Raw genomic sequence first — 22,461 nt, forward strand, 5'->3', positions numbered from 1 at the left:
CAGGCAGGTGAAGGAAGGCATAACGCCACTCTGTTGTAATAGGAGCAGCAGGCTGTGTCCTGCTACTCGGCTAGCTTTACCCGAAATTGAAAGACCCTACAGACCCCCTCCTCAAAACCCATAGCTAGCATGCTCCCGGGGGAACGTCCTGTTTGCTTTAAAAACAATTCTCCGGATGAGCAGCCAGCCTGCTCCTGTAAGAACATCCTATGTGCTTGAGAGAGCAGGATATCTATCAGATAGAGATAGGAAGACTGCAAGGCAAGATGTCAACAAAGCAGGTTAGCTATAAGATAGGAACAGGATGATTGTTGCCAGGCATCCATGCTGAGAGAGGAAACCATTCATGCCCTCCCCCCGGCCGCATTCCGATAACCACGCTTTTGCTTCTGTAAACTTGCTTCTTGCTGACACCCATGCTGAGAGAGGAAACCATTCATGCCCCCGCCTCATTCCGGTCGACCAATAACCACGCTTTTGCTTCTGTAAACTTGCTTTTTACTCTTCCCTATAAAAAGCCCGCCCTCCAGTTGGCAGGTGCGCAAGTCCTCCGAAAGACTTGCTACCCACAGGTACCTGTGTCTACTCAATAAACCTCTTGCGATTTGCATCCATGCGGTCTCGGCTTGTTCCTTGGCGTTGGGGAGGTCTCCTCTCGAAAAGAGGTCCTCGTCGAGGGTCTTTCATTTGGTGCATTGGCCAGGAATTGAGACCCCCCACCCAGGGACCACCGACTCACCAACGGGAGGTTAGCTGGCCAGCTCCGTCAGTTGTCTTCTGTGTTCTTTGTCTTCTGTGTTCTCTGTTGAGGGTCTTCTGTGTTCTTTGTCGAATTCTGTACACTCAGGTCTGAGTGCGCTGTACCTGGCGGAGGGAAGGGGGCTGACGAGCCTGAGACTTCTCCCCCGCAGTCCGTGGAAGACGTTCCACGGACATCGGAGTCAGTCCGCAAGGACTTCTGGAGCCCGATTCTTCGGAGCTCAGCCCGTATCCGAAGGATACGTGGTCCTAGTTGGAGGAGAGGGATCTGGACCCTCAGAGCCTCCGTCTGAGTTTTGCTGAGCTGCGCATCTGTTCTGTCTCTGTCTGTTCTGTCAGCATCTGTTCTGTCTCTGTCTTTGTGTGGGTTTTTTTGTTTTTTTTTTTTTATATTTGGTTCCCTTCTCTTCGAGAAGATGGGACAAACCCTAACCACCCCATTGAGCCTTACTTTAGACCACTGGCTTGACGTCCGCGCCCGAGCCAACAACCTGTCAGTCGATGTTCGAAAGAAGAAATGGGTGATCTTTTGTTCATCCAAGTGGCCTACTGTTGATGCAGAATGGGCAAGAGACGGCACTTTCAATCTCAATATTATTTCCCAGGTTAAGGCAAAAGTGTTCAGCCCAGGACCACATGGACACCCAGATCAATGCGCCTACATTGTTACCTGGGAAAGTTTGGCACATGACCCGCCCCTATGGGTCCAGCCCTTTGTCATCTCTAACAACATCTCTAACAAACCCCAACCTCCTCTTACCCCTACAGCCCCTAAGGCTCCCCCTCCCCAGGAGAGCCAACCACCTGTGCCTCTTCCTCCTGCACCTTCCCCTGCCCTACCCTCTTCTTCCCTATACCCCACCATTCTTAAGGAGAAGGTTCCCAAAGAAAAACCTCTGAAACCTACCCCTGCGCCCCCTCCCGTCCTTCCTCCGAACCCTGACTCTCCCCTCACTGACCTTCTATCAGAAGAACCCCCTCCTTATGCAGATCCAGAGGATCCAGAGAGTCCGGATGGGCCAGAGACTACAGCGGTGGGTGGACAGCCTGCACAAGTCTCCCCAGCCCCTTCTACCCATGGCGGGAAGACTCCGGGGAAGGCGCGAACCACCCCCTGATTCCACTACTCATGCCCTACCCTTGAGAAAGTGCCCAAACGGCCGACAGCAATACTGGCCATTCTCTGCCTCAGATCTATACTATTGGAAACACCATAACCCCCCATTCTCCAAAGATCCAATAACGCTGACTAACCTGATTGAGTCTATTTTAGTCACCCACCAGCCCACTTGGGATGATTGCCAGCAACTCTTGCAAGCCCTGCTGACCTCGGAGGAAAAGCAAAGAGTCTTTTTGGAGGCTCGGAAAAATGTCCCAGGCGACAACGGGAGCCCAACCCTTTTGCCTAACGAAATTGAAGAGGCCTTCCCTCTGACGCGACCTGACTGGGATTTCACTACAGCTGCAGGTAGGGGACACCTACGCCTCTATCGCCAGTTGCTAATTGTGGGTCTCCGAGGGGCAGCACGCCACCCCACCAATTTGGCCCAGGTTAAGCAAGTAATACAGGGAAATGAAGAGACACGCCCTCAGCCTTCTTAGAAAGGCTCAAGGACGCTTATAGGATGTATACCCCCTATGACTCTGAAGATCCAGGGCAAGCTACAAGCGTATCCATGTCTTCCATTTGGCAGTCTAGTCCGGATATTAGAAGCAAATTGCAGAGGCTTGAGGGTCTCCAGGGATATACTATACAAGACTTACTAAAAGAGGCAGAGAAGATTTTCAATAAGAGAGAGACTCCAGAAGAAAAAGAGGAAAGATTATGGCACAGAATGAAAGATCGGGAGGATGAAAGAGACAAGAGGAGAAACAAGGAATTAACTAGGGTGTTGGCCACTGTGGTTCAGGGACAGACTAGAGAGGGAGACAGGAAGGGAGAACGACATAGGGCCAAGGTGGACAAAGACCAATGCGCCTATTGTAAAGAACGAGGACACTGGATTAAGGATTGCTCCAGGAGGAACAAAAGACCTAGGAAGCCCATTTATAAATTTCTTTGATATAAATGGGAGCTCCCCCATTTATAAATTTCTTTGATTCAAACATTGCCGATTTTGCTGACAGTTCTTCTCTGGAAGCCCATTTACAGGCATTACAGATTGTGCAAAGAGAGGTCTGGAAGCCACTCGCCGCTGCTTACCGAGACCAACTGAACCAGCTGGTGGTACCGCATCCCTTCCAGATAGGAGATACTGTTTGGGTCCACAGACACCAGACCAAAAACTTGGAACCTCGGTGGAAAGGCCCTTACACTGTCCTTCTGACCACCCCAACGGCACTGAAGGTTGACGGCATCGCAGCCTGGATCCACGCCTCGCACGTTAAGGCCGCCCATACAGCTGAGAAAGCATAGCCCAATGCGACCCCAGCATGGAGAATCCAACGCACTCAAAACCCCTTAAAGGTAAGGCTTACCTGTGGGGCCCTTTGACTATTATATGGGCCCTACTAAGACTGGGGATGGCGACACAAGAAAATAGCCTGCACCAGGTTTTCAATGTAACCTGGAGGGTTACAAATCTCATGACAGGAACTATACCAACCAAACCTCTGCACCCACCAGCTGCACTTCCATCCCCCAGCATAAGCTGACCCTGTCTGAAGTATCTGGACAGGGACTTTGCATAGGGACTATTCCCAAAACCCACCAGGCCTTATGTAACACTACCCAAAAGGTGTCCAGAGGAACCTATTACCTAGCTGCCTCCAACGGGACCTATTGGGCATGCAGCACTGGATTAACCCCATGCGTTTCAGCTGCTGTGCTCAGTGAAACCTCTGATTATTGCGTTCTAATTGAATTATGGCCCAAAGTTACATACCATGATCCTGAATACATCTATAGTCATTTTGAAGGGAGACCCCGATTTAGGAGAGAACCAGCCTCCCTAACTTTGGCCTTATTGCTGGGAGGCATCACTATGGGTGGAATAGCGGCAGGGGTGGGCACAGGGACCACCGATCTTATGGAGACCAGCCAATTTAGACAACTTCAGGCAGCCATGCATACTGATATCAAGGCACTGGAAGAATCGGTTAGCGCACTCGAAAAGTCATTAACCTCCCTCTCAGAGGTAGTCCTACAAAACAGGAGGGGCTAGACATGTTGTTCTTGCAAGAGGGAGGGTTATGTGCGGCACTCAAAGAGGAATGCTGCTTCCATGCGGACCACACTGGGCTGGTGAGAGGCAATATGACAAAGCTTAGAGAGAGGTTAAGACAGAGACAAAAGCATCTTGTCTTTTGTATTGTCTTCTTTGATGGGTCCCTTGATTATCCTCCTTCTGATACTCCTGTTTGGGCCCTGCATCTTAAACCGCCTGGTCCAGTTTATAAAAGACAGGCTGTCAGCCATTCAGGCCCTAGTACTGACCCATCAATATCACATGTTACCACAACAAGAAACCGAGGTTCTGTAATTGCTTTGAGTAAAAGATTTAACTCAAAAAAAAAAGGAGGGGGGGGAATGAAGGACCCTACAAACCCCCTCCTCAAAACCCGTAGCTAGCATGCTCCTGGGGGAACGTCCTGTTTGCTTTAAAAAAAATTCTCCGGATGAGCAGCCAGCCTGCTCCCATAAGAACATCCCATGTGCTTGAGAGAGCAGGATATCTATCAGATAGAGATAGGAAGACTGCAAGGCAAGATGTCAACAAAGCAGGTTAGCTATAAGATAGGAACAGGATGATTGTTGCCAGGCATCCATGCTGAGAGAGGAAACCATTCATGGCCCCCCCCCCCGCCGCATTCCGATAACCACGCTTTTGCTTCTGTAAACTTGCTTTTTACTCTTCCCTATAAAAAGCCTGCCCTCCAGTTGGCAGGTGCACAAGTCCTCCGAAAGACTTGCTACCCACAGGTACCTGTGTCTACTCAATAAACCTCTTGCGATTTGCATCCATGCGGTCTCGGCTTGTTCCTTGGCGTTGGGGAGGTCTCCTCCCGAAAAGAGGTCCTCGTCGAGGATGTTTCATTTGGTGCATTGGCCGGGAATTGAGACCCCCCCCACCCAGGGACCACCGACTCACCAACTGTGTCCTGCCACCCGACTAGCTTTACCCGAAATAATTACACAGAAACTGTATTCTTTTAAACATTGCCTGGCCCATTAGTTCCAGCCTCTTATTGGCTAGCTCTTACATATTAATCTAACCCATCTCTAATATCCCTGTAACACCATGAGGTGTCTTACCAGGAAAGATCTGAACCTGCGTCTGTCTGGAGTGGGAGAATCATGGCGACTCACTGACTCAGCTTCTTTCTCCCAGCATTCTGTTCTGTTTTCTCCATCCACTTAAGGGTTGGCCTATCAAATGGGCCTAGGCAATTTCTTTATTAATTAACCAATGAAAGCAACAGATTAGAAAGAAATCACTCCCACATCAGGCAGGAGGCAAGAATCAACCCAGAAGAGGAGGCCCAGGGATTTAGTTTGGCCAGAGGCTGTTTTCTAAGGAGAGAGGGTGGAGACCTGGGGTGGGGGTGGGGCAGGTGATAACAACACAGGAGACAGAATAGAGGTGCTTGCAGCTCACTCCCTGGCCCCCTGGGGTCTTACCACATCCTCAGGCCTACAAGCCTTCATAGGAAAAGGAGGGCAAGTTGGGGACACAGGCCGCCAGCTGTGGGGTGCAGGCCACAGGGTTGACACTGCACAGCCCCGCATCCTCGTCCCTCTCAAAGTAGATGTTGCCAGGGGAGAAGATAGAGGGATCCTCATCGAAGAAATTGTAGGGTTGGAGCAGGAAGCCCACACTGTTCCCCACAGTCACTGTGTTGGGGATGTCCTCAGCATGGGGGATGTGCAGGAAACTGGCTGTCACCCAAGCCACCAGATCCTGCAAGGAGGAAAAGCAGAGGCCTTTGGAGGCAAGGAATGTCCTCCCAGCTGCAGTTTCCCAGCCTCTGGCCTCAGCCTGGCTTCTGCCTCTGCCAACCACATCCCTACAAAGAATACTTCATGACCTGTGTAAGGAGCTGGGTAGGGTCCCAGTGTGGTGACTAATTGCCCCCTACTAGGGATGACCTGCACTAGGTGGAGGCTGGCCAGCCAAGTTGCCAGGAAAAGTGAAGGCCTTCTCCTCTACCTCTGAAGCTACCAACCTCTCCTAGGAGGGTTTCATTGTTGATGAAGTCAGCAAAGGCCACGGTCGGGGTCCGCAGGTCATTCTGGTAATAGATGCTGCTGCTTTGGTACTCCTCCTCCTTCCTCTGGGTCACCACAAGCTGGTATCTGACCAGGAATTGTACGTAGGTGATGTTGGAAAAATCAGACCTTTACAGTCCTACAAGTCCCTTGGATCGGATGCTGAGACATTTCCCATCCCGTATCGACTTGGATCTGAAGGCAGGTCCAGGGTACGGCTGGGGGACAAGTCCTTCCCTCACACCCATTCCCAGGGCCCTCCTCACCTTCCCCAGCTGAGAGCCCTTTCAATGTCACTCTCCAGAGGTACATGGATGCCACGAGGGCTGTGGATCTGGATTCGGTACCCACGCTGGTGGCCCCAGGCATTGGTCTGGTTGGTAGCCAGGTAAAGGTATCGAGGAAGGGAGCTCCCCAGGGGAAATGCAGCCTGGTCCTCCCTGCTCAGGACCTGCCTGGTCAGCTGTAGGCGCTGTAGCTGATGCTCCGGGCTCCAGGGGGCTGCTACAGGCTCAAACACCGAATCTTCAGCTACCACCCAGTTTTTCAAGCCTGTCAGGATGAGGAAAGGGAGAATTCTACACTGGGGTGAGGTTGCTCAGACAGAATCCTTGGTCTCCTCTTGATGCCTATATTACTATCTGACCACAGGCATCAGAGAACGCTATGCTCGGAGTCATAAGCTTGGGCAAGGGCTAACCCACCATTTCAATCGGATAATTGTTGGTCACATGTGGCTACATATACTGAAAATCCACTTCGTCAGTCACACTAGCTGCTTAAGCATCGCTAAGCGGGGTGACACATACCTGAAATCCAGTACCTGGAAGGCAGAGGCAGGGGACGGCTGCCAGGTCAAGTCTGGACTGATCTACAAAGAGTTCCAATATAATCAGGGTTATACAGTGTGACCCTGTCTCAAAACTGAAAGGGAGAGAAAGAAAAGGAAGGAAGGAAGGAAGGAAGGAAGGAAGGAAGGAAGGAAGGAAGGAAGGAAGGAAAAAGGGGGGTATGTCCAAAGCCAGTCTACTAAATAGCGAGACCCAGTCTTAAACCACGTGGCAGTCACATATGGCTGGAGACTCTTAGGGTAGCCACAACACAGGAGACTCTCTTGGTATGTGCCTACCCAGGAGACCCTACAACAGTTTGCTTCTCACTCTGACCTTCTGAATGTCAACGGCTAACACAATACTGTTTTATGGCTATGCTCAACACATGGAAAAACACACACGCTGACTGAAACATTCCTGTGACTATGAAAGAGACTTGAAGTGACACGGAAAAGCCAGTCCTCTTCCAGTCCCTGCAGATTCCTCCCAGCTCCAGGACTCCACTCTCTTAACACAGGGGACACTACTGCCAGTCTTTTGAAAGTGAGCTTTGGAGCTTCTTCGATCCTACTGCATGCACCAAACCCTGCATCACCCAGCACAGCACTTTTTCCTTGAGGCTCAGGACATTTGGTTCCCTTAAATGTGACCATGATACACACCCTAAAAGCCAAAGATGTTGAGTATTTTCCAATTGTCAGATTGTAAGTATGTCAGATTATAATGTATGGCCATCATGTTAGTCTCGGTTCTCTTACCCCCTACCACCTCCTCACACCCAAAAACCACAAACGCAAGCATAGTGTGCAAGGTACACACGCCAGGGCCTCACACTCGAGAATGTTTCACAAGATATGTTTGGTCAGACATTACACTTGGGCAGCCACTTCCTTCCTGTTCCATCTCCCCTGCCTTCCTTAGTTTCCCCAAGTGTAAAATGAAGGTCTTGGTGGGGTTGACTTCTTTCTGGGTCCATGTGCTTTGATGAGTTTGTTTTCTCCCCTCCACAGTCTGCCAGGAGCAGCAAGCGCCAGACTGGCAGCCAGCCTATCCCAGACTTGCCACAACAGGACTGTTAATAGTGGTGACAGGAGAGCGTGGCCTTCCACACTGTTCAGTGGCACTAACTGCAGGGCTATCCCCAACCCTGACACCTTTTTTCCCCATGTACAGACCACAGCATCCCTAGCCCTACTGCAAACTCTTCAACCAGACTTTTGGTTACCTCTGCTCAGGTCCTTGTCCCATCCACCCACCCTGAGCTCAAGAGGCCAAGTGCTGGCTCTAGTCCCATCCAATTCTCACTGGGGCAATCCCTCTGGTTAAGGTAGCAGGGTGCAGCCATTACGTTTAAGTTAGTTTCACAACTGCAGATCTGGGGGAGGGAACCGGAAGGTGGGAGCTGGGCAGATGAACCCTTTCATCCTTGACCAGATGCCCAGGTGTGACTACAGGGGCACCCAGACAATCCTCTTCCTCTGGAGGTCAGACTGTCCTCTCACCACCTTTCAGACTGCAGCCCGGTCTGGAAGCTTCCAGCCCTATGCACTACTCCCAACCCTCAAGCCTCAACCCCAGAACTCACCTGCCACGTCCAGGTCCAGCTTGAAGTGGAAAGCGTGTGTGTGCACTGCTCCCAGCACTCGCTCTCCCACGCGGTTCCCGAAAAGGAGGCTCTCAGCCCCCCCATTCAGGAAGACTGTGTTGATATAGCCTGTGGCATGGACACGCCCTTCAAGCGCCCCATTTGGGTACAGTATAAAGTCCCAAATGTAATCGTAGTTGCCCACTGATGACACTGACCTGACCACAAGGCCTGAGCTGGCCAAACCACCATAGAAATGACCCCCTATATAGTTGTGGTGCCTTCGAAGGGGTAATCCTTGGGCCTCCTCAAATACACACACAGCCCCTGGGAGCAGCCGGACTGCCCCTGTGTCTACTAATACATGGATGTCAATCATTGTGGCCTGGTAAGGGCAGTCCACCCCCCGAACCAAGGCTCGGCTATTTTTGCCAAGCCCAAAGCTGCTGTCCAAGTAACGGAGCATCATTGTCTTGGGGGAATCAGCACCGTAAACAGTCAGGCACTCCTGGACACTGACTTCATAAGCCACACGCTCACCCTTAAACCGCACATCAAAAAGTCTTAAGCCAGTGAACGCACCATGACCAAATGTAAACATCCAGAGTGGGGACACCACTAAGTTTCCCTGCACATTGTACTGGGGACTCTGGGGTGAGATCTGAAGAGGGGGAAGAAGGGGGTCCGGAGTAACTCGAGACCTCAGGGAGGAAGCCCCATTTGGTGTGGGCAGAGGAACCCGAACCACTTCTAGGCGGCCAGCCTTAAATTCCCATTCCAACTGGGCCAAGTCTGCATAGTAGTGCCCAAGGTAGAAGACCTGGCGGACCACCCAGTGGGCAGGGTCCAGGGCTCTGTGGTCCAGCAGTAGCTCCAGCCCCACAGGGTGAAGGAATAATCCAAGGCCTGAGATGTTATGGTAGAGGGCTATCCAGGTAGTCCGGTCCCCTGATTGGAAGCCACTAGCAGAAGAATGCAGAGGTGCCAAGGTAGAGCCATTGTAGTTCAAGACAGAAGCCAGAAAGGTGGGTGCCTTTGGGAGCTCCACTTCTTTCAAATACCTCCAAATCTGAACGGACTCCACTCTCAGCTTGGGACGCCGGTAATAGGGCACAGGCCCACCATGACGCTCCACGGTCACATCCCGCATGTAGGACGGGTGAGGCAGGGGCCCCACCACCAGCTCAGTCACATTGGGCTGGGATTGTGCACCAAAGAAGATGATGGCCAGCGCCTCTCGGGCAGGCGGCGGGCCCCCTCCATCCAGGTGAGCCAGGGCTGCAGCCTTGGCAGGCAGCTGCAGCTCCACCGAGAAGACGCAGTTGTCTGAGGGCCGAGCCTGGGCTGCGTCCACCAGCCCTGGCCCCAGGTGCTTGGTCAGAAAGCTCATCACAGCTATTAGCTCCTTGGGGCTCAGGTCTGCAAAGAGATGACCCTGGCCAGGATTTGTCCACGGCTGGGCACTAGGAGGAATGGAGGGGCACTGGGGAGGTTGGCTCAGTCCACCCCCGTCTCCGCTCCTGCCAGCTAACAAAACACAAACCAAGGCAAAGATGGTGATGACAGCCAGAGCAAGGAGCACCAGGGTAGTCTTATGGGTCATCGTTCCTTGCAGACAGACAGCTTTCCATCAGACGCGGACTCCTCTCGGCTGAATCCAGATGCTAGCAGTTTCTTTGCATTCTGATGTTTTGTCTGAGGGCGGGAGCAGGGAGGCTGGAGCCAGAGTTGGGGGCGGCTCTGAGCTGGATGCAGTGATATTCACAGACTTTACATGGCTTTGTCCTCCTGCTTCCCCATTAGATGTGCTCTCTGGGTCAGGGTTTTGGTTGAGAGAAGGGACAGGAACCCAGTCTGTGCATGGGAACCCACTACCAGCAAGGAGCGGGGTTTGCCCCATAGCCCTTTGCCCCCCAGGTCAAGTTCTTCCCCAGCTCCCACCCTTCGAGGGCCAGATGCTTGCTTCCTTTGCTTTCACTGGGAAGGATCATCTGCCAAAGAAACCCCCTCCTTCAGTCTCTTTCCCAAGCAACATTCCTTGGCCAGGTCTAACCTCCTTTCCTGTGTATCTTTCTGTTGTTAAACTTCCTTGGCTAAAGTTCTTAATATTCTCCCAGGAACTCCACATGCTTTCAAAAGCCAAAGAGTAAACTCAAGTAAAAGTTTTGCAAACCATTTTATTATCAGTTACACACAACCGTTCCTTTGAGATACACACGTGTAAGATAAGGGCTGGTGTAACGTGAACCCCAGTTAGTTTTGAAATGGTAGGATTTGTGGTATTTTGTTTGAGTATTCCAAAAACACTTTTAAACAAATTATCACTTAAACAGCTAGCAGAAGCCAGGAGTAGTGGTACATGTCTTTCATCCCAGCAGTCCAGAGGCAGAGGCAGACAGATCACTGCAAGTTGAAGTCAGCCTGGTCTACATGGCAAGTTCCAGGACAGCCAGGGCTACATAGAAAGACCCTGTCTCAAATAGAAAAAAAACAACAAAACACAGGCAGGTGAAGGAAGGCATAACGCCACTCTGTTGTAATAGGAGCAGCTGGCTGTGTCCTGCCACCCGGCTAGCTTTACCCGAAATAATTACACAGAAACTGTATTCTTTTAAACATTGCCTGGCCCATTAGTTCCAGCCTCTTATTGGCTAGCTCTTACATATTAATCTAACCCATCTCTAATATCCCTGTAACACCATGAGGTGTCTTACCAGGGAAGATCTTAACCTGCGTCTGTCTGGAGTGGGAGAATCATGGCGACTCACTGACTCAGCTTCTTTCTCCCAGCATTTTGTTCTGTTTTCTCCATCCACTTAAGGGTTGGCCTATCAAATGGGCCTAGGCAATTTCTTTATTAATTAACCAATGAAAGCAACAGATTAGAAAGAAATCACTCCCACATCAGGCAGGAGGCAAGAATCAACCCAGAAGAGGAGGCCCAGGGACTTAGTGTGCCCAGAGGCTGTTTTCTTAGGAGAGAGGGTGGAGACCTGGGGTGGGGGTGGGGAAGGTGACAGAATAGAGGTGCTTGCAGCTCACTCCCTGGCCCCCTGGGGTCTTACCACATCCTCAGGCCTACAAGCCTTCATAGGAAAAGGAGGGCAAGTTGGGGACACAGGCCGCCAGCTGTGGGGTGCAGGCCACAGGGTTGACACTGCACAGCCCCGCATCCTCGTCCCTCTCAAAGTAGATGTTGCCAGGGGAGAAGATAGAGGGATCCTCATCGAAGAAATTGTAGGGTTGGAGCAGGAAGCCCACACTGTTCCCCACAGTCACTGTGTTGGGGATGTCCTCAGCATGGGGGATGTGCAGGAAACTGGCTGTCACCCAAGCCACCAGATCCTGCAAGGAGGAAAAGCAGAGGCCTTTGGAGGCAAGGAATGTCCTCCCAGCTGCAGTTTCCCAGCCTCTGGCCTCAGCCTGGCTTCTGCCTCTGCCAACCACATCCCTACAAAGAACACTTCATGACCTGTGTAAGGAGCTGGGTGGGGTCCCAGTGTGGTGACTAATTGCCCCCTACTAGGGATGGCCTGCACTAGGTGGAGGCTGGCCAGCCACGTTGCCAGGAAAAGTGAAGGCCTTCTCCTCTACCTCTGAAGCTACCAACCTCTCCTAAGAGGGTTTCATTGTTGATGAAGTCAGCAAAGGCCACGGTCGGGGTCCGCAGGTCATTCTGGTAATAGATGCTGCTGCTTTGGTACTCCTCCTCCTTCCTCTGGGTCACCACAAGCTGGTATCTGACCAGGAATTGTACGTAGGTGATGTTGGAAAAATCAGAGCTTTAAAGTCCTACAAGTCCCTTGGATCGGATGCTGAGACATTTCCCATCCCGTATCAACTTGGATCTGAAGGCAGGTCCAGGGTACGGCTGGGGGACAAGTCCTTCCCTCACACCCATTCCCAGGGCCCTCCTCACCTTCCCCAGCTGAGAGCCCTTTCAATGTCACTCTCCAGAGGTACATGGATGCCACGAGGGCTGTGGATCTGGATTCGGTACCCACGCTGGTGGCCCCAGGCATTGGTCTGGTTGGTAGCCAGGTAAAGGTATCGAGGAAGGGAGCTCCCCAGGGGAAATGCAGCCTGGTCCTCCCTGCTCAGGACCTGCCTGGTCAGCTGTAGGCGCTGTAGCTGATGCTCCGGGCTCCAGGGGGCTGCTACAGGCTCAAACACCGAATCGTCAGCTACCACCCAGTTTTTCAAGCCTGTCAGGATGAGGAAAGGGAGAATTCTACACTGGGGTGAGGTTGCTCAGACAGAATCCTTGGTCTCCTCTTGATGCCTATATTACTATCTGACCACAGGCATCAGAGAACGCTATGCTCGGAGTCATAAGCTTGGGCAAGGGCTAACCCACCATTTCAATCGGATAATTGTTGGTCACATGTGGCTACATATACTGAAAATCCACTTCGTCAGTCACACTAGCTGCTTAAGCATCGCTAAGTGGGGTGACACATACCTGAAATCCAGTACCTGGAAGGCAGAGGCAGGGGACGGCTGCCAGGTCAAGTCTGGACTGATCTACAAAGAGTTCCAATATAATCAGGGTTATACAGTGTGACCCTGTCTCAAAACTGAAAGGGAGAGAAAGAAAAGGAAGGAAGGAAGGAAGGAAGGAAGGAAGGAAGGAAGGAAGGAAGGAAGGAAAAAGGGGAGTATGTCCAAAGCCAGTCTACTAAATAGCGAGACCCAGTCTTAAACCACGTGGCAGTCACATATGGCTGGAGACTCTTAGGGTAGCCACAACACAGGAGACTCTCTTGGTATGGGCCTACTCAGGAGACCCTACAACAGTTTGCTTCTCACTCTGACCTTCTGAATCTCAATGGCTAACACAATACTGTTTTATGGCTATGCTCAACACATGGAAAAACACACACGCTGACTGAAACATTCCTGTGACTATGAAAGAGACACGGAAAAGCCAGTCCTCTTCCAGTCCCTGCAGATTCCTCCCAGCTCCAGGACTCCACTCTCTTTAACACAGGGGACACTACTGCCAGTCTTTCGAAAGTGAGCTTTGGAGCTTCTTCGATCCTACTGCATGCACCAAACCCTGCATCACCCAGCACAGCACTTTTTCCTTGAGGCTCAGGACATTTGGTTCCCTTAAATGTGACCATGATACACACCCTAAAAGCCAAAGATGTTGAGTATTTTCCAATTGTCAGATTGTAAGTATTTCAGATTATAATGTATGGCCATCATGTTAGTCTCGGTTCTCTTACCCCCTACCACCTCCTCACACCCAAAAACCACAAACGCAAGCACAGTGTGCAAGGTACACACGCCAGGGCCTCACACTCGAGAATGTTTCACAAGATATGTTTGGTCAGACATTACACTTGGACAGCCACTTCCTTCCTGTTCCATCTCCCCTGCCTTCCTTAGTTTCCCCAAGTGTAAAATGAAGGTCTTGGTGGAGTTGACTTCTTTCTGGGTCCATGTGCTTTGATGAGTTTGTTTTCTCCCCTCCACAGTCTGCCAGGAGCAGCAAGTGCCAGACTGGCAGCCAGCCTATCCCAGACTTGCCACAACAGGACTGTTAATAGTGGTGACAGGAGAGCGTGGCCTTCCACACTGTTCAGTGGCACTAACTGCAGAGCTATCCCCAACCCTGACACCTTCCCTCCCCACGTACAGACCACAGCATCCCTAGCCCTACTGCAAACTCTTCAACCAGACTTTTGGTTACCTCTGCTCAGGTCCTTGTCCCATCCACCCACCCTGAGCTCAAGAGGCCAAGTGCTGGCTCTAGTCCCATCCAGTTCTCACTGGGTCAATCCCTCTGGTTAAGGCAGCAGGGCGCAGCCATAACATTTACGTTAGTTTCACAACTGCAGATCTGGGGGAGGGAACCGGAAGGTGGGAGCTGGGCAGATGAACCCTTTCATCCTTGACCAGATGCCCAGGTGTGACTACAGCGGCACCCAGACAATCCTCTTCCTCTGGAGGTCAGACTGTCCTCTCACCACCTTTCAGACTGCAGCCCGGTCTGGAAGCTTCCAGCCCTATGTGCTACTCCCAACCCTCAAGCCTCAACCCCAGAACTCACCTGCCACGTCCAGGTCCAGCTTGAAGTGGAAAGCGTGTGTGTGCACTGCTCCCAGCACTCGCTCTCCCACGCGGTTCCCGAAAAGGAGGCTCTCAGCCCCCCCATTCAGGAAGACTGTGTTGATATAGCCTGTGGCATGGACACGCCCTTCAAGCGCCCCATTTGGGTACAGTATAAAGTCCCAAATGTAATCGTAGTTGCCCACTGATGACACTGACCTGACCACAAGGCCTGAGCTGGCCAAACCACCATAGAAATGACCCCCTATATAGTTGTGGTGCCTTCGAAGGGGTAATCCTTGGGCCTCCTCAAATACACACACAGCCCCTGGGAGCAGCCGGACTGCCCCCGTGTCTACTAATACATGGATGTCAATCATTGTGGCCTGGTAAGGGCAGTCCACCCCCCGAACCAAGGCTCGGCTGTTTTGGCCAAGCCCAAAGCTGCTGTCCAAGTAACGGAGCATCATTGTCTTGGGGGAATCAGCACCGTAAACAGTCAGGCACTCCTGGACACTGACTTCATAAGCCACACGCTCACCCTTAAACCGCACATCAAAAAGTCTTAAGCCAGTGAACGCACCATGACCAAATGTAAACATCCAGAGGGGGGACACCACTAAGTTTCCCTGCACATTGTACTGGGGACTCTGGGGTGAGAACTGAAGAGGGGGAAGAGGGGGGTCCGGAGTAACTCGAGACCTCAGGGAGGAAGCCCCATTTGGTGTGGGCAGAGGAACCCGAACCACTTCTAGGCGGCCGGCCTTAAATTCCCATTCCAACTGGGCCAAGTCTGCATAGTAGTGCCCAAGGTAGAAGACCTGGCGGACCACCCAGTGGGCAGGGTCCAGGGCTCTGTGGTCCAGCAGTAGCTCTAGCCCCACAGGGTGAAGGAATATTCCAAGGCCTGAGATGTTATGGTAGAGGGCTATCCAGGTAGTCCGGTCCCCTGATTGGAAGCCGCTAGCAGAAGAATGCAGAGGTGCCAAGGTAGAGCCATTGTAGTTCAAGACAGAAGCCAGAAAGGTGGGTGCCTTTGGGAGCTCCACTTCTTTCAAATACCTCCAAATCTGAACGGACTCCACTCTCAGCTTGGGACGCCGGTAATAGGGCACAGGCCCACCATGACGCTCCACGGTCACATCCCGCATGTAGGACGGGTGAGGCAGGGGCCCCACCACCAGCTCAGTCACATTGGGCTGGGATTGTGCACCAAAGAAGATGATGGCCAGCGCCTCTCGGGCAGGCGGCAGGCCCCCTCCATCCAGGTGAGCCAGGGCTGCAGCCTTGGCAGGCAGCTGCAGCTCCACCGAGAAGACGCAGTTGTCTGAGGGCCGAGCCTGGGCTGCGTCCACCAGCCCTGGCCCCAGGTGCTTGGTCAGAAAGCTCATCACAGCTATTAGCTCCTTGGGGCTCAGGTCTGCAAAGAGCTGACCCTGGCCAGGATTTGTCCACGGCTGGGCACTAGGAGGAATGGAGGGGCACTGGGGAGGTTGGCTCAGTCCACCCCCGTCTCCGCTCCTGCCAGCTAACAAAACACAAACCAAGGCAAAGATGGTGATGACAGCCAGAGCAAGGAGCACCAGGGTAGTCTTATGGGTCATCGTTCCTTGCAGACAGACAGCTTTCCATGAGACGCGGACTCCTCTCGGCTGAATCCAGATGCTAGCAGTTTCTTTGCATTCTGATGTTTTGTCTGAGGGCGGGAGCAGGGAGGCTGGAGCCAGAGTTGGGGGCGGCTCTGAGCTGGATGCAGTGATATTCACAGACTTTACATGGCTTTGTCCTCCTGCTTCCCCATTAGATGTGCTCTCTGGGTCAGGGTTTTGGTTGAGAGAAGGGACAGGAACCCAGTCTGTGCATGGGAACCCACTACCAGCAAGGAGCGAGGTTTGCCCCATAGCCCTTTGCCCCCCAGGTCAAGTTCTTCCCCAGCTCCCACCCTTCGAGGGCCAGATGCTTGCTTCCTTTGCTTTCACTGGGAAGGATCATCTGCCAAAGAAACCCCCTCCTTCAGTCTCTTTCCCAAGCAACATTCCTTGGCCAGGTCTAACCTCCTTTCCTGTGTATCTTTCTGTTGTTAAACTTCCTTGGCTAAAGTTCTTAATATTCTCCCAGGAAATCCACATGCTTTCAAAAGCCAAAGAGTAAACTCAAGTAAAAGTTTTGCAAACCATTTTATTATCAGTTACACACAACCGTTCCTTTGAGATACACACGTGTAAGATAAGGCCTGGTGTAACGTGAACCCCAGTTAGTTTTGAAATGGTAGGATTTGTGGTATTTTGTTTGAGTATTCCAAAAACACTTTTAAACAAATTATCACTTAAACAGCTAGCAGAAGCCAGGAGTAGTGGTACATGTCTTTCATCCCAGCAGTCCAGAGGCAGAGGCAGAGAGATCACTGCAAGTTGAAGTCAGCCTGGTCTACATGGCAAGTTCCAGGACAGTCGGGGCTACATAGAAAGACCCTGTCTTAAATAGAAAAAAAACAACAAAACACAGGCAGGTGAAGGAAGGCATAATGCCACTCTGTTGTAATAGGAGCAGCTGGCTGTGTCCTGCCACCCGGCTAGCTTTTCCCGAAATAATTACACAGAAACTGTATTCTTTTAAACATTGCCTGGCCCATTAGTTCCAGCCTCTTATTGGCTAGCTCTTACATATTAATCTAACCCATCTCTAATATCCCTGTAACACCATGAGGTGTCTTACCAGGAAAGATCTGAACCTGCGTCTGTCTGGAGTGGGAGAATCATGGCGACTCACTGACTCAGCTTCTTTCTCCCAGCATTCTGTTCTGTTTTCTCCATCCACTTAAGGGTTGGCCTATCAAATGGGCCTAGGCAATTTCTTTATTAATTAACCAATGAAAGCAACAGATTAGAAAGAAATCACTCCCACATCAGGCAGGAGGCAAGAATCAACCCAGAAGAGGAGGCCCAGGGATTTAGTTTGGCCAGAGGCTGTTTTCTAAGGAGAGAGGGTGGAGACCTGGGGTGGGGGTGGGGCAGGTGATAACAACACAGGAGACAGAATAGAGGTGCTTGCAGCTCACTCCCTGGCCCCCTGGGGTCTTACCACATCCTCAGGCCTACAAGCCTTCATAGGAAAAGGAGGGCAAGTTGGGGACACAGGCCGCCAGCTGTGGGGTGCAGGCCACAGGGTTGACACTGCACAGCCCCGCATCCTCGTCCCTCTCAAAGTAGATGTTGCCAGGGGAGAAGATAGAGGGATCCTCATCGAAGAAATTGTAGGGTTGGAGCAGGAAGCCCACACTGTTCCCCACAGTCACTGTGTTGGGGATGTCCTCAGCATGGGGGATGTGCAGGAAACTGGCTGTCACCCAAGCCACCAGATCCTGCAAGGAGGAAAAGCAGAGGCCTTTGGAGGCAAGGAATGTCCTCCCAGCTGCAGTTTCCCAGCCTCTGGCCTCAGCCTGGCTTCTGCCTCTGCCAACCACATCCCTACAAAGAATACTTCATGACCTGTGTAAGGAGCTGGGTAGGGTCCCAGTGTGGTGACTAATTGCCCCCTACTAGGGATGACCTGCACTAGGTGGAGGCTGGCCAGCCAAGTTGCCAGGAAAAGTGAAGGCCTTCTCCTCTACCTCTGAAGCTACCAACCTCTCCTAGGAGGGTTTCATTGTTGATGAAGTCAGCAAAGGCCACGGTCGGGGTCCGCAGGTCATTCTGGTAATAGATGCTGCTGCTTTGGTACTCCTCCTCCTTCCTCTGGGTCACCACAAGCTGGTATCTGACCAGGAATTGTACGTAGGTGATGTTGGAAAAATCAGACCTTTACAGTCCTACAAGTCCCTTGGATCGGATGCTGAGACATTTCCCATCCCGTATCGACTTGGATCTGAAGGCAGGTCCAGGGTACGGCTGGGGGACAAGTCCTTCCCTCACACCCATTCCCAGGGCCCTCCTCACCTTCCCCAGCTGAGAGCCCTTTCAATGTCACTCTCCAGAGGTACATGGATGCCACGAGGGCTGTGGATCTGGATTCGGTACCCACGCTGGTGGCCCCAGGCATTGGTCTGGTTGGTAGCCAGGTAAAGGTATCGAGGAAGGGAGCTCCCCAGGGGAAATGCAGCCTGGTCCTCCCTGCTCAGGACCTGCCTGGTCAGCTGTAGGCGCTGTAGCTGATGCTCCGGGCTCCAGGGGGCTGCTACAGGCTCAAACACCGAATCTTCAGCTACCACCCAGTTTTTCAAGCCTGTCAGGATGAGGAAAGGGAGAATTCTACACTGGGGTGAGGTTGCTCAGACAGAATCCTTGGTCTCCTCTTGATGCCTATATTACTATCTGACCACAGGCATCAGAGAACGCTATGCTCGGAGTCATAAGCTTGGGCAAGGGCTAACCCACCATTTCAATCGGATAATTGTTGGTCACATGTGGCTACATATACTGAAAATCCACTTCGTCAGTCACACTAGCTGCTTAAGCATCGCTAAGCGGGGTGACACATACCTGAAATCCAGTACCTGGAAGGCAGAGGCAGGGGACGGCTGCCAGGTCAAGTCTGGACTGATCTACAAAGAGTTCCAATATAATCAGGGTTATACAGTGTGACCCTGTCTCAAAACTGAAAGGGAGAGAAAGAAAAGGAAGGAAGGAAGGAAGGAAGGAAGGAAGGAAGGAAGGAAGGAAGGAAGGAAGGAAAAAGGGGGGTATGTCCAAAGCCAGTCTACTAAATAGCGAGACCCAGTCTTAAACCACGTGGCAGTCACATATGGCTGGAGACTCTTAGGGTAGCCACAACACAGGAGACTCTCTTGGTATGTGCCTACCCAGGAGACCCTACAACAGTTTGCTTCTCACTCTGACCTTCTGAATGTCAACGGCTAACACAATACTGTTTTATGGCTATGCTCAACACATGGAAAAACACACACGCTGACTGAAACATTCCTGTGACTATGAAAGAGACTTGAAGTGACACGGAAAAGCCAGTCCTCTTCCAGTCCCTGCAGATTCCTCCCAGCTCCAGGACTCCACTCTCTTAACACAGGGGACACTACTGCCAGTCTTTTGAAAGTGAGCTTTGGAGCTTCTTCGATCCTACTGCATGCACCAAACCCTGCATCACCCAGCACAGCACTTTTTCCTTGAGGCTCAGGACATTTGGTTCCCTTAAATGTGACCATGATACACACCCTAAAAGCCAAAGATGTTGAGTATTTTCCAATTGTCAGATTGTAAGTATGTCAGATTATAATGTATGGCCATCATGTTAGTCTCGGTTCTCTTACCCCCTACCACCTCCTCACACCCAAAAACCACAAACGCAAGCATAGTGTGCAAGGTACACACGCCAGGGCCTCACACTCGAGAATGTTTCACAAGATATGTTTGGTCAGACATTACACTTGGGCAGCCACTTCCTTCCTGTTCCATCTCCCCTGCCTTCCTTAGTTTCCCCAAGTGTAAAATGAAGGTCTTGGTGGGGTTGACTTCTTTCTGGGTCCATGTGCTTTGATGAGTTTGTTTTCTCCCCTCCACAGTCTGCCAGGAGCAGCAAGCGCCAGACTGGCAGCCAGCCTATCCCAGACTTGCCACAACAGGACTGTTAATAGTGGTGACAGGAGAGCGTGGCCTTCCACACTGTTCAGTGGCACTAACTGCAGGGCTATCCCCAACCCTGACACCTTTTTTCCCCATGTACAGACCACAGCATCCCTAGCCCTACTGCAAACTCTTCAACCAGACTTTTGGTTACCTCTGCTCAGGTCCTTGTCCCATCCACCCACCCTGAGCTCAAGAGGCCAAGTGCTGGCTCTAGTCCCATCCAATTCTCACTGGGGCAATCCCTCTGGTTAAGGTAGCAGGGTGCAGCCATTACGTTTAAGTTAGTTTCACAACTGCAGATCTGGGGGAGGGAACCGGAAGGTGGGAGCTGGGCAGATGAACCCTTTCATCCTTGACCAGATGCCCAGGTGTGACTACAGGGGCACCCAGACAATCCTCTTCCTCTGGAGGTCAGACTGTCCTCTCACCACCTTTCAGACTGCAGCCCGGTCTGGAAGCTTCCAGCCCTATGCACTACTCCCAACCCTCAAGCCTCAACCCCAGAACTCACCTGCCACGTCCAGGTCCAGCTTGAAGTGGAAAGCGTGTGTGTGCACTGCTCCCAGCACTCGCTCTCCCACGCGGTTCCCGAAAAGGAGGCTCTCAGCCCCCCCATTCAGGAAGACTGTGTTGATATAGCCTGTGGCATGGACACGCCCTTCAAGCGCCCCATTTGGGTACAGTATAAAGTCCCAAATGTAATCGTAGTTGCCCACTGATGACACTGACCTGACCACAAGGCCTGAGCTGGCCAAACCACCATAGAAATGACCCCCTATATAGTTGTGGTGCCTTCGAAGGGGTAATCCTTGGGCCTCCTCAAATACACACACAGCCCCTGGGAGCAGCCGGACTGCCCCTGTGTCTACTAATACATGGATGTCAATCATTGTGGCCTGGTAAGGGCAGTCCACCCCCCGAACCAAGGCTCGGCTATTTTTGCCAAGCCCAAAGCTGCTGTCCAAGTAACGGAGCATCATTGTCTTGGGGGAATCAGCACCGTAAACAGTCAGGCACTCCTGGACACTGACTTCATAAGCCACACGCTCACCCTTAAACCGCACATCAAAAAGTCTTAAGCCAGTGAACGCACCATGACCAAATGTAAACATCCAGAGTGGGGACACCACTAAGTTTCCCTGCACATTGTACTGGGGACTCTGGGGTGAGATCTGAAGAGGGGGAAGAAGGGGGTCCGGAGTAACTCGAGACCTCAGGGAGGAAGCCCCATTTGGTGTGGGCAGAGGAACCCGAACCACTTCTAGGCGGCCAGCCTTAAATTCCCATTCCAACTGGGCCAAGTCTGCATAGTAGTGCCCAAGGTAGAAGACCTGGCGGACCACCCAGTGGGCAGGGTCCAGGGCTCTGTGGTCCAGCAGTAGCTCCAGCCCCACAGGGTGAAGGAATAATCCAAGGCCTGAGATGTTATGGTAGAGGGCTATCCAGGTAGTCCGGTCCCCTGATTGGAAGCCACTAGCAGAAGAATGCAGAGGTGCCAAGGTAGAGCCATTGTAGTTCAAGACAGAAGCCAGAAAGGTGGGTGCCTTTGGGAGCTCCACTTCTTTCAAATACCTCCAAATCTGAACGGACTCCACTCTCAGCTTGGGACGCCGGTAATAGGGCACAGGCCCACCATGACGCTCCACGGTCACATCCCGCATGTAGGACGGGTGAGGCAGGGGCCCCACCACCAGCTCAGTCACATTGGGCTGGGATTGTGCACCAAAGAAGATGATGGCCAGCGCCTCTCGGGCAGGCGGCGGGCCCCCTCCATCCAGGTGAGCCAGGGCTGCAGCCTTGGCAGGCAGCTGCAGCTCCACCGAGAAGACGCAGTTGTCTGAGGGCCGAGCCTGGGCTGCGTCCACCAGCCCTGGCCCCAGGTGCTTGGTCAGAAAGCTCATCACAGCTATTAGCTCCTTGGGGCTCAGGTCTGCAAAGAGATGACCCTGGCCAGGATTTGTCCACGGCTGGGCACTAGGAGGAATGGAGGGGCACTGGGGAGGTTGGCTCAGTCCACCCCCGTCTCCGCTCCTGCCAGCTAACAAAACACAAACCAAGGCAAAGATGGTGATGACAGCCAGAGCAAGGAGCACCAGGGTAGTCTTATGGGTCATCGTTCCTTGCAGACAGACAGCTTTCCATCAGACGCGGACTCCTCTCGGCTGAATCCAGATGCTAGCAGTTTCTTTGCATTCTGATGTTTTGTCTGAGGGCGGGAGCAGGGAGGCTGGAGCCAGAGTTGGGGGCGGCTCTGAGCTGGATGCAGTGATATTCACAGACTTTACATGGCTTTGTCCTCCTGCTTCCCCATTAGATGTGCTCTCTGGGTCAGGGTTTTGGTTGAGAGAAGGGACAGGAACCCAGTCTGTGCATGGGAACCCACTACCAGCAAGGAGCGGGGTTTGCCCCATAGCCCTTTGCCCCCCAGGTCAAGTTCTTCCC

At 52.2% G+C, this 22,461-nt stretch overlaps 3 protein-coding genes across 3 annotated transcripts; all 3 read right to left on the reverse strand.

Moving 5' to 3' along the window:
• Nucleotides 1-4,859: 4,859 nt before the first annotated feature.
• Nucleotides 4,860-10,129, reverse strand: LOC142859988 (amine oxidase [copper-containing] 2-like). Its single transcript, XM_075990651.1, has 4 exons — nt 8,387-10,129; nt 6,235-6,520; nt 5,926-6,055; nt 4,860-5,660 (listed from the first exon to the last, which is right to left on the reverse strand). Exons 1-4 carry the CDS (start codon nt 9,987-9,989, stop codon nt 5,394-5,396), a joined length of 2,286 nt encoding a protein of 761 aa, XP_075846766.1. The 5' UTR covers nt 9,990-10,129; the 3' UTR covers nt 4,860-5,393.
• Nucleotides 10,130-10,546: 417 nt separating this feature from the next.
• Nucleotides 10,547-16,186, reverse strand: LOC142859987 (amine oxidase [copper-containing] 2-like). Its single transcript, XM_075990650.1, has 4 exons — nt 14,445-16,186; nt 12,306-12,591; nt 11,997-12,126; nt 10,547-11,731 (listed from the first exon to the last, which is right to left on the reverse strand). The coding sequence occupies exons 1-4, from the start codon at nt 16,045-16,047 to the stop codon at nt 11,465-11,467; spliced, it is 2,286 nt and encodes a 761-aa protein (XP_075846765.1). The 5' UTR covers nt 16,048-16,186; the 3' UTR covers nt 10,547-11,464.
• Nucleotides 16,187-16,953: 767 nt separating this feature from the next.
• LOC142859990 (amine oxidase [copper-containing] 2-like) lies at nt 16,954-22,273 on the reverse strand. Its single transcript, XM_075990653.1, has 4 exons — nt 20,531-22,273; nt 18,379-18,664; nt 18,070-18,199; nt 16,954-17,804 (listed from the first exon to the last, which is right to left on the reverse strand). The coding sequence occupies exons 1-4, from the start codon at nt 22,131-22,133 to the stop codon at nt 17,538-17,540; spliced, it is 2,286 nt and encodes a 761-aa protein (XP_075846768.1). The 5' UTR covers nt 22,134-22,273; the 3' UTR covers nt 16,954-17,537.
• Nucleotides 22,274-22,461: the final 188 nt, after the last annotated feature.

Source organism: Microtus pennsylvanicus, chromosome 11, assembly GCF_037038515.1.
Source record: "Microtus pennsylvanicus isolate mMicPen1 chromosome 11, mMicPen1.hap1, whole genome shotgun sequence".
NCBI lineage: Eukaryota > Metazoa > Chordata > Mammalia > Rodentia > Cricetidae > Microtus > Microtus pennsylvanicus.

What these genes read in the sequence shown, in the direction of transcription:
- LOC142859988 (XM_075990651.1), bottom strand. Translation starts at nt 9,989, where the DNA reads ATGACCCATAAGACTACCCTGGTGCTCCTTGCTCTGGCTGTCATCACC. An exon ending in AGGGCTCTCAGCTGGGGAAG is followed by an intron (nt 6,056 to 6,234) that starts GTGAGGAGGGCC and finishes ATTCCTGGTCAG; the next exon opens with ATACCAGCTTGTGGTGACCC. An exon ending in ATGAAACCCTCCTAGGAGAG is followed by an intron (nt 5,661 to 5,925) that starts GTTGGTAGCTTC and finishes TCCTCCTTGCAG; the next exon opens with GATCTGGTGGCTTGGGTGAC.
- LOC142859987 (XM_075990650.1), bottom strand. Translation starts at nt 16,047, where the DNA reads ATGACCCATAAGACTACCCTGGTGCTCCTTGCTCTGGCTGTCATCACC. An exon ending in GCTGGACCTGGACGTGGCAG is followed by an intron (nt 12,592 to 14,444) that starts GTGAGTTCTGGG and finishes TCATCCTGACAG; the next exon opens with GCTTGAAAAACTGGGTGGTA. An exon ending in ATGAAACCCTCTTAGGAGAG is followed by an intron (nt 11,732 to 11,996) that starts GTTGGTAGCTTC and finishes TCCTCCTTGCAG; the next exon opens with GATCTGGTGGCTTGGGTGAC.
- LOC142859990 (XM_075990653.1), bottom strand. Translation starts at nt 22,133, where the DNA reads ATGACCCATAAGACTACCCTGGTGCTCCTTGCTCTGGCTGTCATCACC. An exon ending in GCTGGACCTGGACGTGGCAG is followed by an intron (nt 18,665 to 20,530) that starts GTGAGTTCTGGG and finishes TCATCCTGACAG; the next exon opens with GCTTGAAAAACTGGGTGGTA. An exon ending in ATGAAACCCTCCTAGGAGAG is followed by an intron (nt 17,805 to 18,069) that starts GTTGGTAGCTTC and finishes TCCTCCTTGCAG; the next exon opens with GATCTGGTGGCTTGGGTGAC.